The sequence below is a fragment of the Bactrocera latifrons genome, unplaced genomic scaffold (assembly GCF_001853355.1).
Source record: "Bactrocera latifrons isolate USDA-ARS-PBARC rearing strain unplaced genomic scaffold, ASM185335v1 scaffold_168, whole genome shotgun sequence".
NCBI classification, from domain to species: Eukaryota; Metazoa; Arthropoda; class Insecta; order Diptera; family Tephritidae; genus Bactrocera; species Bactrocera latifrons.
The window spans coordinates 424226-438461 of NW_017535163.1; the positions used below are offsets into that span (position 1 = coordinate 424226).

General features: G+C 36.1%; 5 protein-coding genes across 11 annotated transcripts in view; 2 read left to right on the forward strand and 3 right to left on the reverse strand.

Annotated features, from left to right (window-relative positions):
• The window catches only part of LOC108966634 (sine oculis-binding protein homolog), a 34887-nt gene extending 32527 nt beyond the window's left edge, over positions 1–2360 (reverse strand). For 3 of the 6 annotated variants that reach the window (XM_018929638.1, XM_018929640.1, XM_018929637.1), the window contains exon 1: positions 377–683. The gene's annotated coding sequence lies outside the window, so the exon portion shown is untranslated. Of the gene's footprint in view, positions 1–158; positions 241–376; positions 684–2215 lie in introns of those variants that run through there. The other 3 variants (XM_018929642.1, XM_018929639.1, XM_018929641.1) reach the window with 2 other exon arrangements.
• A 631-nt stretch (positions 2361–2991) lies between these two features.
• LOC108966639 (LYR motif-containing protein 2) lies at positions 2992–3584 on the forward strand. Its single transcript, XM_018929648.1, has 2 exons — positions 2992–3108; positions 3180–3584. Exons 1-2 carry the CDS (start codon positions 3070–3072, stop codon positions 3468–3470), a joined length of 330 nt encoding a protein of 109 aa, XP_018785193.1. The 5' UTR covers positions 2992–3069; the 3' UTR covers positions 3471–3584.
• Positions 3585–3671: 87 nt separating this feature from the next.
• Positions 3672–6112, reverse strand: LOC108966637 (membrane-bound transcription factor site-2 protease). 2 transcript variants are annotated; one of them, XM_018929645.1, is made up of 4 exons: positions 6094–6112; positions 5666–5881; positions 5126–5596; positions 3672–5070 (listed from the first exon to the last, which is right to left on the reverse strand). In XM_018929645.1, the coding sequence occupies exons 2-4, from the start codon at positions 5738–5740 to the stop codon at positions 3979–3981; spliced, it is 1638 nt and encodes a 545-aa protein (XP_018785190.1). In that variant the 5' UTR covers positions 5741–5881; positions 6094–6112; the 3' UTR covers positions 3672–3978. The 2 variants fall into 2 exon arrangements, with proteins under 2 accessions (XP_018785190.1, XP_018785189.1); XM_018929644.1 differs by lacking the exon at positions 6094–6112 and having other exon boundaries at positions 5666–5934.
• Positions 6113–6238: 126 nt separating this feature from the next.
• On the forward strand, positions 6239–8383 carry LOC108966638 (serine protease inhibitor 42Dd). The gene is made up of 3 exons (XM_018929647.1): positions 6239–7531; positions 7881–8022; positions 8100–8383. The coding sequence occupies exons 1-3, from the start codon at positions 6671–6673 to the stop codon at positions 8222–8224; spliced, it is 1128 nt and encodes a 375-aa protein (XP_018785192.1). The 5' UTR covers positions 6239–6670; the 3' UTR covers positions 8225–8383.
• A 21-nt stretch (positions 8384–8404) lies between these two features.
• LOC108966636 (recombination repair protein 1) lies at positions 8405–11556 on the reverse strand. Its single transcript, XM_018929643.1, has 6 exons — positions 10840–11556; positions 10229–10780; positions 10058–10165; positions 9760–9843; positions 9483–9694; positions 8405–9411 (listed from the first exon to the last, which is right to left on the reverse strand). The coding sequence occupies exons 1-6, from the start codon at positions 11333–11335 to the stop codon at positions 8752–8754; spliced, it is 2112 nt and encodes a 703-aa protein (XP_018785188.1). The 5' UTR covers positions 11336–11556; the 3' UTR covers positions 8405–8751.
• Between the last annotated feature and the right edge of the window lie 2680 nt (positions 11557–14236).

Here is a 14236-nt window from a genome sequence, read left to right on the forward strand (position 1 = left end):
TTTGTAACGAAATTTAACCTTTAACCTCAAAATAAGTAAGCGTTCTCTGCGGTCTATTGCTCTCATCAAAACACCAAAAAATTTTCATTGCTGAGATTTTTCACATTTCGCTAGGCGCATGCTGTTTTCAATACAAAAATAGCTTCAAATATACATACATGACCATTAGTTTTCAGCGTGTGATGTACACAAATATCAAAAATATATATATATTAAATAGTTTTACAACTTGCACTTAATTATTTCTTCGATTTCCACATCTTTAGCATAAATAATATAAACATAAAATTTTCACTAATTAAATCTTTTAATTATTATATGCATATTTATATATATATTTTTTTCGAAAACTAAATCCAATTGGAGCACATTTTACCTATATAGAAGCTAGTATGTGTTTATATGCACTGAGAGACACACACATTTGTTACTTTCATGCCCACAAATCACACAAAAGCCGCCAGACTCTTTGGCCAACCGCACACGCTCGCGTTTCGCTAACAAATAAGCCTTTCGCGCCACATTCTACCTGTTTTGCTCCAAGGTATCTTCCTGCTGCAGACAGTGCCGCTGAGAGAGCAAAATCGGCAAAAATTTCACTCTGCTGCGCGTTACACTCATTGAAAACTGGCGCTCTCTTGAGCAAGGAACTCACCTTTGCTGCTTAGTACGTGCGCTCTGCGTATATTGTGAGCATTATGTTTATTTTTAACTTTCGGTTCTGTTTCAATTTTATTTTTTATTATTATTATTTTTTTCTTTCTTAATATTTTATTTCTTGTAATTTGCCTTTAGAATGAAATGGAAAACAGTAATGAAAATGAAAGCAAATTGTAACGAAATTCAAAAACACATAAAAAATACGAACTCGCTCGTGATCACATGCACATGTTTGATCGAACAGGATAAAGAATGTGCGCTGCATTTTTGTATTTTTTAATTTGACTGCGAAATTCTATATAAAAAAAAGCGGGTTCAACGTGTGACACGATTGTAACAGTATTTCACATAACAAAAAAGGTAAATAAATCGAATGACTAGCACACATACATACAAGCATGCTATAGATACATATACATATCGTCACTTAAAATGCCAAATAATGTATACTTTTCATAAATTAACAGACGAAGGAAACACGATATGATAGAAATCACTAACATTGAAAAAATTTGAGTTTTAGTTATGAAATGGTTATATATTGGTTACTATATCTCATGGCGATTTTCGGTTTTTTTTATGATACTCTGTTTTACATTTTAGGTGACGATATTTATATTATTTATGTAATTTCAATGCTTCAATAGTTTAAGTCAACAAATTTCGCACAAAATAGCCAATAGCTTTTATAGTCATAATAAATACAGATTTCATAGCGATATCGTATAAAACTATTGTATTATAAACGTTGTCTGACTGAACATCCTTCTCCTCTGGTATCATATTGCAAATTTGCATACCGACCATTTGGTTTTGCTTTGTTGTAAAAAACCAACTGCTCAGCCGCTATGCTCACAGCAGAAGCAATATTATAAAAAAAATAGTGATTCGAAGAGCAACAACTTTGCGCGTTAATTAAAGCAATTTCTCAAGTGTGCACATTGCAGGCAAGAATGCATTTGAACTGCAACAAAATTAGTGTATTTGTTGTTTTTGTAAATTATACATAAATTTATGCAATGGATGGTGTTATTTGTTTAATTTTTTTCGCATCGCATTTATGCCAAAAGTCAACTACTCACTGATGGTCACGATAAAAGTTCTCAAATTGGTCAATATGTACATATGTACATATGCATGTACATATGTATATACACTTGTATATGAAAAACAAAAAGCCACAAAAAATCAAATTCTAATTCTAACTACCCGAATTTGCTTCTTCACAATACTATATATATTCAAATACAGCACAAACATATATACACATTTCCCAATATGTTTCATAGTTTCAAGTTTTCGAGTTGTGTCATGTTTTTCCAATTATTTGTGTGTCACATCGCCACTTGTATTTTTTTTTTTCTTTTTCGTAGCTATTTGTATCGCTTGATCACATTTCAAATATTCACAGCGTATTCAGAGCTACAAGTGGATAATTTATTTCATTTAAACTTTCCATGCTCATTTTTCGCTCAGTGTAAGCAGAACAATTGGCGATGTACTGATGCTGGAGCGTGGCGCATGCTGTTGGAACTTTGTTTTGCCTGCAACTCACTTGAATTTCTAAACACCTGGACGCATGCACATTGCTGTGCATAAACGAATTAGTTTGCGTTGTTTCAAGCTTAGTAAATACCGTAGTCATCAGCAGAAATAGCAAAACAGATTTCTATACCGCGTTCTGCAGTCCACTTGTAAGACCTTTGTCACTTTCATTGACAATTGTTTCTTTTTTTAATTACTTATGTCTTGCACGCAGTGTTGCACGTTTTCCGCGTATTTCAACGCAATCAAATATGTATGTAAATTATAATAATTTAAAAATCTTCACTTTTTAAGCACAAACACCGGTCACGATTATTTTTTAGTATTTCCGCAAACTTCTTTTTGACATCCGTATTTAACAACCACTCAATTCCGCCATTCGTTCACATCTGATTGGCTGTGTTGTGTGCAGTTCGTGATGTGGTGGCCTTCTCATTGAGTGGTGTGGTGAAAATAATTTGAATGACCAATATGGGGGATGAGTTTGTAGAAATTCTTTTACTGCATTTTATATAAAATGATTATCAGGTTAAGTGCATATCATTTAATAATTTGAAACAATAACAAAGATTTGTATTAAAAGACGTGAAAATGTTTTTTATTCATCAGCCTGATGCCACATTAACCCATTGCACAAATTTTAAGAAGTGTTTATCAACTTACTCACCACTTAGCACGGTTAGGAACCTTCGATGCTGGTAATAAAAAACAAACCAAAACAAAATCGCCATGAAGCGAATCAGCGGAGCACAATAAACAGCGAACACAGCTGTTTTTGAGCGCAAACAAAAAATATAGAAAATTCAGAATGAGCTGCCCAAACAGCTGTTAAATATTTATGTAGTGCATTTAGCTTGAAATAAAATGACAAAATTACCGCAAACTGCGTTAAACTTGAAACAGGTAAATATTAAATAATTCTTCACTAGCAGCAATTTACTAACTTTATCAGTTGTGACAAACACTTGTTGTAGTTCATGCTTCGTCAGGAGGTGCTTAAGCTATATCGTGAAATATTTCGCACCATAAGACTGGTGCCCGATAAGAGTAACCAACGCGAGTTACGTGACTGGGCGCGTCACGATTTTCGCACGCATAGCGGCCAAACAGATGAATTGGCTATTAAAATGATGCTGCAATACGGACGACGAAGTCTTACTGAGCTGCAAACGAGTTTGGATCTGAGTGGCATAAGTAAGGAGAAAGCAAATAGCGCAGTGGCGCAGGAAAGTAAGAGAACACACAGTGAAGAAATCAAAAGTTAAGCGAAACACGATAAAAAAAAACGTTATTGAAGACGACATTGTTAACCAACAGCTGGAAAAATAAGCTGGATAACTACAAAAATAGAAAATAAAACACCTTCTTATTTCATTTAATTTGAGTACAGCGTTTGCCAGTTTGTGCATTTTATTTGGTAATTCAGCAGTTCCGATTTGGTGGCTTATTCGATCCACCACAAACTTTATTCTAATTTATTACGTTTTATGTGAATACGTTACGTTTACGTACCTACATTGTTAGAAAATGTTAACTCGATATTATGCATTTAATTCGAATTAGCGTCTAGGTCTTTTTAATTGCAATAAATTGTTTGTTTGAATACTACAGCTTCAAGTATTTGGTAGAAAAACTATAAATTAATGGTTTTTTTTATCATTAAACATGCATTGCGCGCGTCCTACTCTAGGCAATTTAAATAAGTAATATAAATAAATAATCGTAGTTAGTTAGAAGTTGACAAATTCAGCAGAAATAGCACCACTTAACGGACTAGTACAGAAATCGTATCACACTCATCCAAAGCACTTTCAAAAGCGCCGAACCAAACAGTATCGTGCCTGTGCCAGCGACTAGTAATGCTATAAAATCGCGTTTTGGGCGTTCAGTGACGCGCTGGACTAGAAAACTATGTACGATAGTGCTTGTGATGTGATAACCGTCCAGACCAAAGCATGGTATGGCGTTTAGAAGCGCTTGACCAAAACTGAAAATCACATTATATTTGAGGAAGAGAGCGTAAGTGTCTCCCCATTGCGGTGACACATAGGACCGACGCGGCACAAAAGGTGATATCCGCACTGTACTCGAGACGTCAGCTGGATGTCCAATATAGATCACATCGCGCAATTTCGTTGGTTGACTTTTGGCGCTGCCGCTTGTGCGTTTGAATGTTAAAATTGTAGATGTGTTGCGTAGTAAAGGGCGCAGGCAGAAGCCACTCTGACAGAAACTACTCGATTTGCTACTTTTGCCAACGCCACCGGTACAGTAACCATGTGAATCTTCTATTGTCCGGCGTACGTCTAGGCAAACATGTTGCGGTATTTGTGCATGTTCGGCTGTTTCTGTAATGCCCGCAGTTTCCAAGCTATTAAGGCCTTCAGCCACAGACTCGAAGCAACAAAGCTTTTCGTTGCGTTCATCACAGCATTGTAGCATGCCATCGGCGCTGTGATGTGAGATTTCGATGCTTTCATCGTTGTATCGTATAAAGTCATGGGAAACACAGTATCCTAGATGTGGGCCGCGTATCGAACGTCGTAAGCAGTCGTACCAATCTGATTCTGTGTTTACTTTGCAGTCGTTAATTTGTGAAATAATGTCTCCAGCCATTAGTCCTTTTCCGGCTGTGCCAAGCAACGGAGAATTGCGTGTCATATCTGTGACCACAATGCCATGGTCCACCGTGTAAAACGGAGCGGCTACGTAACTCAGCGTAGAGAGCAGGAAGTAGCAGAAGCAAGCAAATAAGAAGTTGTGCCAAATGCCCGCGCAGATAATACGCAGCTTCTTGAACCATTTTAGTGCATTGAGGTGTTCCGTAGAGATCTCGGTATATGCGAAGGGTAGGCACAGGTAAAGCTAGACATATAAAATTATTTTAAAAATGCAAAAGAAATTAAAAAATTTTACTTACTTGAAACCCGAATCCAATCACTGGTATATCTTCTTGCACGGCTGCCAAAGCGTGTCCGAATTCGTGTACTATTGTACATAAGAGTAAAGTTAATGCATAGTAACCAACTTCTTCGAGTGGTAAATTAACACCGGGCAATAAAATTTCCACTTTTGGTGCATTCTGGAGTACCCCGCTTTCAGCACCTGGTCCAGTACGACCAGCACTGCTGGTGCCGACATTTACTGTGCTATTATTTTCGCCATTAAATATTGTTATAAATAACAAAATTATACCAATGGGTAACAACGATAAGGACACCAAAACGCCGACGGTGTAGCTTCGTGTTAGCCATAGACGTATCCAACCGGTATTGTTGCCCCATCGTAGCATGGCACGATTAAATGCAGTTGTATGCCAACGCAGGCGCATAAATTGCACCGTCAGACCTGTATTTTTCAGAAATGCATCATATGGATAGTGCATACAGCTCTGCAACAAAATAAGCACACATATTTACTTGTATATACGAGAGGTGCAAAGATCAAGCGGGAGTCTTACCTTGAACAGGCGATCAATGAAAAAACATACGCAATAAAGCACTACAATAACGCCGAGAAAAATCCAGGGATCCATTTCAACGAAGCGTTGAAGCTGACCACTTTATTAGTTTCTTAGCACGCAATATATTTACATGTATTATTTTAGCTTTACCATTATAACGACCACTTACACTGTGTGCATTTAATGCAAACGATATATATTATTACTCGTTACCTGCAATTGAATATTAGAGGTTGTTTTGGGAACTGCTATTGTTGACATTTCTATTTGAGTACAAACAGATGTTTTAATCAAATGTCAAAAGCATTCACAATATAGCCGTTGGAAAACGTTCTATTGGGGGATTTTTGTTGAGGAATTTCAGGGATGATATTTTGAATATTTATATAAATTAAAGAAATTAAATTTATTAAAAATGTTAATACCAAATTGAAAAAATTAACATCACTTATTATACGGATGTTAAATCGTAAAATCCCAATTAACATATATTTTTGCCTCTGAAATCTTTAGCTCCAAAATGTTAATGAACCGACGATATTTTTGTTTACCTACATATGAACGCTAGTACGAGGATGTGTATTTATATTATAGTGGTGTTTGTATATCTTTTAGAGATAAACAATTTGTTAAATAGGAGAGCCACAATGCGGAGCACCAAAATAACATTGGACTGTCGAACGTATGTATTATGTTTTTATCAGCAATTATTTCACCAAAATTCAATCGTGTATCGCGTATTGTTATGAAGAATACTCAACCATAAATATTTGGACAAATGACTCATGACGCATTAAGGCCATACTAGGGTGAGTATAACGTTGGCGTTAAAATGAACCACAGCGCATTCCATCAGCGGCCGTCGTTAAAGTAGGGAGTGTACTTTGTAAAACGTATTAAGTTGGCAATTGCTTAATATACTTTCGCCGATTTGGAAAAAAATTAAAACTAGTTTTTTAAACTTATTTATCTTCGCCAAATAAGTGCCCAGAAAGTGCAATAATGCTCGATTTCAATCTGGAATTCGCCCGTGGTGGAGCAGCTGTTGCCACGGAGCTCTTCGAATTACTCGCAGCCGGCGGTTTAAAACAAAACATTGTCTTCTCACCATTTTCAATTCAGACCTGTGTCGCATTGGCATTTGCCGGTGCCAGTGGTGAAACTGCTGATCAAATAGCAGAAGGTTTGAAGTTTGCGTCGAATTTCCACCCGGAAGTAGCTACAACGTTCGCATTTGTTTTTGATAAATACAAGGACAGTGAGTTATTGAAAATTGCAAACAAAGTGTACGTTCCGCGAGGCTATGACTTGAAACCAGATTACCAAACAGAGCTAAAAGAAAGTTATAACGCTGAAACTGAAAATGTTAACTTTGCAGAAAGCGAAAATGTTGCCGTCGCCATTAATTCTTGGGTAGAAGATAAAACGGCTGGAAAAATTAAGGATCTTGTGCAGGCCTCGGCATTCGGTGCTCTAACCCGCCTGGTTTTACTGAATGCTTTGCATTTCAAAGGTTTATGGGCGCATAAATTTGAAGAAGAACAAACCGTTGAGGGTGATTTTTGGATATCCAAAGAGGAATCAGTTAAAGTGCAATACATGAATCACAAAGCGAAATTTGGCTATGGATTCTTTGAAGAGTTGGATTGCCAAGCTCTTGAACTGCCTTACAAAGATTCGGATTTATCAATGCTGGTTCTGTTGCCTAATGAGCGAGAAGGCCTCAAAACTCTTGCTGAGAAATTAAAATCAGTCAATTTGGTGGATCTAGCTGGAAATTTAGAAGCCAACGAGGACGTTGTGGTCCAATTGCCTAAGTTCAAAGTGGAATACGAAGTAGAGTTGACGGAAACGTTGAAGAAGGTATAGTAACACTATTGTAGATTTTGTATGACCTTCACAGTATTGGGCAATATCACTATGGCTACCTTGATTTGCATGTAATTCATAACTTTAGCCAGTTCCAATGTACGAAACTTATAAATAGCGTTTGGGTCACTTCTCACATTCTTATCGTTGCCTTAACTTATCACTTATTTAATTTTCTGTGTGTGCCATAATCAATATTTTATTATTACGACCGCTACTGCCGTTTTTAAACAGCAAATAATGCCTACGTACATATTAACGCTAACAATAATACCAAAATTTACGATTTTTTGATAACTTTTTCGCTAATCCTCAATGCGTATGTATTTTCATGCACTTTCAGCTGGGCATAAGCAAAATTTTCAGCGAAGAAGCTGAGTTCAGCAACATGTTGGAATCACCCGAGCCTCTGCAAGTATCCAATGTTTTCCATAAGGCTGTTATTGAGGTCAACGAAGAGGGCACCGAAGCAGCCGCCGCAACTGGTAAATATCTCACATCTACATGCAGAATTGATAAATGTACAAATATACATTTTTCCTCAATTCTTTAATTGTTTTAGCAATGATTATGATGACACGTTGCCTTCTAATACCACTGCAGTTTGTTGCTGATCGCCCATTCTTCTACGCTATTTGGAATAAGAGAAATATTCTATTTGCTGGCGCTTTTGTCAATGCGCCTTAAGAGGCTGCCTGCGATAGCGATAAAGTGTGACGTCATGTGCATAGAGTTTTTGTGAACCATGAAGTATTTGAATGCAACTAACGCCCTATAATTTTTTTTAATGTTTGATTATTAGTTTTGTATATTTTTGAAATATTTGATCTAAATATAAAAAGGTCGCTTTTCACAAAAAAAACCACATTTCTTATTTATTAAATTTATTATTCCTCTTTAGGTATGGTTTCTAGTAGTAATTATAGCTGTTTTGCGAAAATACACAAATTGAGAATTCCTAAACAATTTAATAATAGGAATGCATAATTTGCGTTTTAGTTTAGAAAAGTTCATTGAAATAAATAATAATACCAAAATTACATTTAATATGATTGATTTTACATTTAAGTAATATAAAATGATGTGTGCGTGATGTGGCGCTGATGATGTGACATTTTTCGATTAAGAAACGACAAGAAACAAACATAAATAATAAAATATATGAAAGTCGACAAACAACTCAATGATTACATAAAATATTAGGAATGTACGATTTAAATTTTCAAAAACAGTGTGATTGGACAGTGGTCGCTGCCCATTACCTGCGCACGGATACAGTTGTCCACCACACGCTTGGTGAAACGCTCAGAAACAATGTAATAATCCAAGCGCCAGCCAACATTTCGCGAACGTGCATTTGCCATGTATGTCCAATATGTGTAAGCACCTATGCGATCTGGATAAAAGTGTCTAAATGTATCGACAAAGCCAAGAGCCAATAATTCAGTCATTTTGTCGCGTTCCTCCTGTGTAAAACCGGCGCTACGTGTATTGGTTTTTGGATTTGCCAAATCGATGGCCTGATGTGATACGTTCATATCACCACATATGACAACTGGCTTTATGGCATCCAATCGTTTCACGTACTCTTGAAATAGTTTTTCCCAACGCATACGTGCCTCTAAATTTACCAGCTTACGTCCAGAATTTGGCACATAAACATTGATTAGAAAGAATTTCTCATACTCGGCTGTAATCATACGACCAGCTCCGTCAAACTCTTTATTATCAATGCCATATACCACATTAATAGGCATAATCTTTGAGTATATAGCAACGCCAGCATATCCGCCCGGCATGCAAAGCCAATAGGGATGATAGCCGGGTATACGCGCAACCTCCTCCGGTAGTTGATCTATGGTGCATTTAATCTCCTTTAAAATAAAAATATATTATGTAATTAACTAATACGATGTACATATATCTATTTTAAATTTTAAATTACCTGCAAACAAAAAATGTCTGGTGATTCGTATTCCAAATAGCGTAAGCCATCTTTATTTAACCATGAACGTAATCCAGCCACATTCCAACTGGATATTTTTAAATTGAAGCGTTCTACTCCATCTTCGTTTGGTGGCAAAATGAAGTCGTCTTTATTGTATTTAGTGGCAGTTGAATTCATTAAAGGCGCTTTTGCCTTCTTTACTTTTGCAGCTGCAATGAAAATATGTTAGTGTTAAAATATTACTTAATTCCATATTTAAGGACTTAATACTAACGCTTAGCTCCATCGACCTCATCATCGTCAGCGACGGCAGCAGCCCTCTTTCGACCTTTGGATTTCTTGTCCTCTTCTGTGATACCTATAAAAAAATCAGTAAAAGGTCACGTGCTATACTGAAGCATACTTAAATTTTTCCTATAAGATTGAATACACTTTCGATTTTTCATATTGGTAATTTTATATTTTTAAAAAATTTTGTTTAAATAAAGGTATTTCAGTAACCAGTTACATGCCAACCAAAACAATGTTGCCTAATCAATTTATTTAGAAAACATTTAAATTTTTAGGCGTACCATTTCCTAATTTTTCCTCGGCGACATTTTTCTGTGTTTTGGTAGCTCTTGCTCTTGGTTTAGTTTCCTTTGCTGGTTCCTTTTCCTTGGGTTCTTTTTTGGAAATTTCTGTAAAATATATAATAATTCATAAATCCTTTTTCTATATTATATTTCAATGATATAAATTACTATTAGCGGTGGGTTTCGAATCCTCCCCTTTTTTTTCTACATTCAATTCTTCTGCGTTGTTTTCAATTAAATTGTCTGTAACTGGTTCCTTGTTTGTGGCCTTGCGTTTACTGGCTGTTTTTTTAATTGAAGGTTTCTCTGTCGATTTTTCCAATAAATCTTTAACCACTACCTCCTTTTGCTCTTGTTTTGGCTGTCTGCCTCTTAATTTTACTTTTTCCACAATGGGTTCTGGTTCATTATTTGACACAATTTCCTCCACTTTCGGTTGTCTGCCCTTTGCCTTGGTTTTCTTCACATCCACAATAGGTTCTGGTTCTGCTCCGTTGGTTAATTCAATTGGTTCTGCTTTGACTTTGGTGCTTTTGGTGACTTTCTTCTTTTTATCCTCTTTTACTATATCTACTGTTTCGGCAACTTCATCTTTTGGCACCTCACCGGTTGATTTTTTTTGCCTTTTTTGTTTGGTGTTGGACCCTTCAGCAATTAGCTGGACTGCAGTCGGTTCTTTATTATCTACAGCAGATACAGCAGTAACTTTTTTTCCTTTTCCTATTAAGCAGTATTATTTACAAAATTCACACCTTTGAAAAAAAAAAATTAATAAATACCTCTTCCCTTCGGTGCCGCCGCTACACTGATTTCTGCATTATTTTCATTAGATGTTTCCACAACTTTTGCTGGTGTCGCTTTTCGTCCTCTTTTGGCTGGTGCTACAACTTCCACAGTTTCTGTACTAATATTTTCCACCATTTGTATGAACTCCTCAGTTGCAGCTTTTTTGGCACGACCTTTAGCTGCTGCAGCTGGTTTTTTCTGAACTTTCAACTCATTGTCTAAGGAATTTAAAGCATTTGCAATTTCCTCATCATTTGATAACTTTTTGCGTCCTCTGCCGGTGCCAACCGCTTTTACAATTTTTTCTGTATTTTCTGGCGGTATGGTGTCTACCTCTTTTTTGGCTTTACGGCCGCGTCCTTTACCCTTCGCTGGAATAACAACATCTTCCTCACCACTCAAAAATCCGCTTGACGAAGACACAACTCCTTCTTCATTACCATTGTCCAGTGATTTTTGTCCCTCAATCGCTTTAGCTAACTTTGCCATTCTAGGTTCACTACGTAATAATTGCAAAGGAATTATTAGCGGAAAATGTTCTTTTTGGCGTTTCGCAACACTTGTTGGTTCAAAATTATATAATTTAATCTTGGTTTTATATTTTGAACTAGCAAATTTGCTTTCTTGCAATCTGAAAAAATTTTGCCGGACACAATTTGCACTATACACGAAAGGAGGATGTAAAATGCCGCACAAGAGGCGCGAAAACGACATAGCAAATGTCAAATTCTTCTTCTTCTCCGGCATTCACGTAGAATTTAAAATTTAAAAATCTTATTAACATGGTAAATTTTTATTTTGAAATCATTAAACCTATCTGAATGTTCAACTAAAGTATATTAAGTGGGTTTGTGCTGCTAATTATTATTAATGCAGACTTTAAATAATTGAAAAAAGGCCAGAGGATTTTAATTGTCATTCACAATGAACTAGTTTTTTTTATGGAATTTTTCACATCTTTCTGCGTACTAAATGGCTTTTTTCGTGAGGTGTTTTTATTATTATCCATTTTTTTACTCTTTATATTATTCTTTTATTAAATATCTCTTCAGTTCTCAGCAATTGATGTCTTTACAATAAAAATATTTTCCTCCTCTAGGTGAAATTTTTCTTACTTCCCCACATCTACTTTCATTTGACACATGTTTATATATCTACATATATGCATATGCGTGTACATACATGTTAATTAAGCACTTTTTAGGTTTTTTTAGCATTTTTTTCATACTTCAAACATGAAATTACTGAAACAAGAACGGAAACGGAAGAACAGAGACATATGCGAAGGTAAAAAAAATAAATCATCCAAAAAAAAAAAAAAAAAAAAAAAAAAAAWAAAAAAAAAAAAAAAAAAAAAAAAAAAAAAAAAAAAAAAAAATACATAATTGAAGATGCAAAAATACGGAAGTGCACAGCTGGTATTAAAGCACGAAGCGCAAAATTAATTTATTTCCAACAACAATTACAAATAATAACGCGAATAGAGATTGAAATTATAAAAATGGAGTTGAAGGGGGGAAAAAAAACATAAAATGTTAGAATGTTGGAAACAGCTGTTTACAATTCTAAAGGGGACACAAGCAATTTGAGAATAATAAGTAAAATTTGTACAAAGACTGTGAAAAATGCTGGCGCATAATTATTATTAATTAAGGGATTAAGGGTTTTATAAGATGCTTTGTCCCGGCAGACATACGAGATGATCTAATTTAACAGTGGTCAAATCAAGGTCTTATCTAGCAGCATTATTCAGCGCTAATCATCCCACCACTTTCAATACCATATTATTAACTATAATGTTAAGTATTAAATCTTCTGCTCAAATGTTCCCTTCGCTGAACCCTTCTCAAGGATTGTCAAGAGATTCACTTAGTGAATTGTCGCTGGAAGCACCACAAAAGTTATAGTTTAAATGAAAGTAATGTCACGCTCAAAGTTTAAATTTGAGAAGTAAACACGCGTTTGTATGTGTATACACACGCGAAAATTTGGGACACAATATGGCATTGTTGGCTATCAGTGCGATAAGAGCTGTGATCTACCAGTTGGTACCTCTTTGCTCCAGTTGCTGATGTATATACACCTAACTTTATAGCGGTTAAAGTGAGGTGAATATATATTGTATACATAAATATATATGTACATATAAACAGTTTTGACATTAGCTCCTAATAATCACACATTTACATTTGGGCATAAAGGCACAAACGTCCGCATGACAGCATTTACATGAAAACGGTCTTAGTGTCTTTATGTGTCTGCTATATTTTGTTGCATTTCCCATAGAGTCCTTTGGGACCCAATAACGCCACTAATGCGATTACCAATGTCGAAGGAAATCGGCAAATGTCCTTGTTGTCAAAGGTAAGCCAAGCAAAGCAAAACCGGCAAGTCAAGAGCAAAAGGGAAAGTGAGTGATTCTCGAATTTGTAAGTATGTGTAGGTGTGCTGATACTTTCTTCCTGTATGCAAGAACAATTGTGTTAGATAATTGTGTACGGATATTAAATAATTTGTTTGTAGATACGTTTGTATATATATATATATATAACGAGATCACATCTTTTATGCTTGGCTTTTCAGTTCTATTGATTTATGACCCCCAAGAAATAAGGTGCAGTCAAATGCTTTCGGTTATTGAGCTAAAATTAGATATATGATAAGTAAGTATTGCTTTTAGGTCCCAAAGTGGTGTTCTAGTGGCAGATGTTCAGAACATACTGAAGTAATGGACGGAACATTTGGCCAACCTGCTGAACGGCAGTGAAAGTGTAAAATCTGATGTTGGCGAACCCGATCCCCCATTTAAAACAATGGAATACATGTTCCGATGGATTACCGTGCGAGCTGTTCAAATACGGCGGCGAAGAACTGATAAGGTGCATGCATCATGCAAGAGCGATCACACTATCTGCACCAATTACCTTAGGATAAGCCTCCGTAATATATCATATAGCGTTTTATCGAGCGTATTGTGTGAAAGATTAAAGAACACAGTTAACAAACTGATTGGGCCTTATCAATGTGGCTTTAGATTTGGAAAATCTCTTACCAACCAGAATTTCACCAAGCGTGAAATCTTGGAAAACACCCGTTAAAGGAAGATCGGCATACACCTACTCTTCGCCGATTTTAGAGCCACCTTGGACGAGCTGCCTGGCGACTTGACTCGCACGTCCCTGTGGACAACAACCGGAAAATTTTACGTGGGTACCTGCTGACGACAGCCTTACTCCACGGTACTCAAAAGTACAACGGATCAAATCAAAGCGTTGATCRRCGCCCTGAAAATGCCAGGCACTTTCAGTACCAATTGGCAGTGTGGAATGGACACACTAACCACCTTGGTAGGGTTCGAGGCCTATCTAAAACCTCTGCCGTACTATGGGT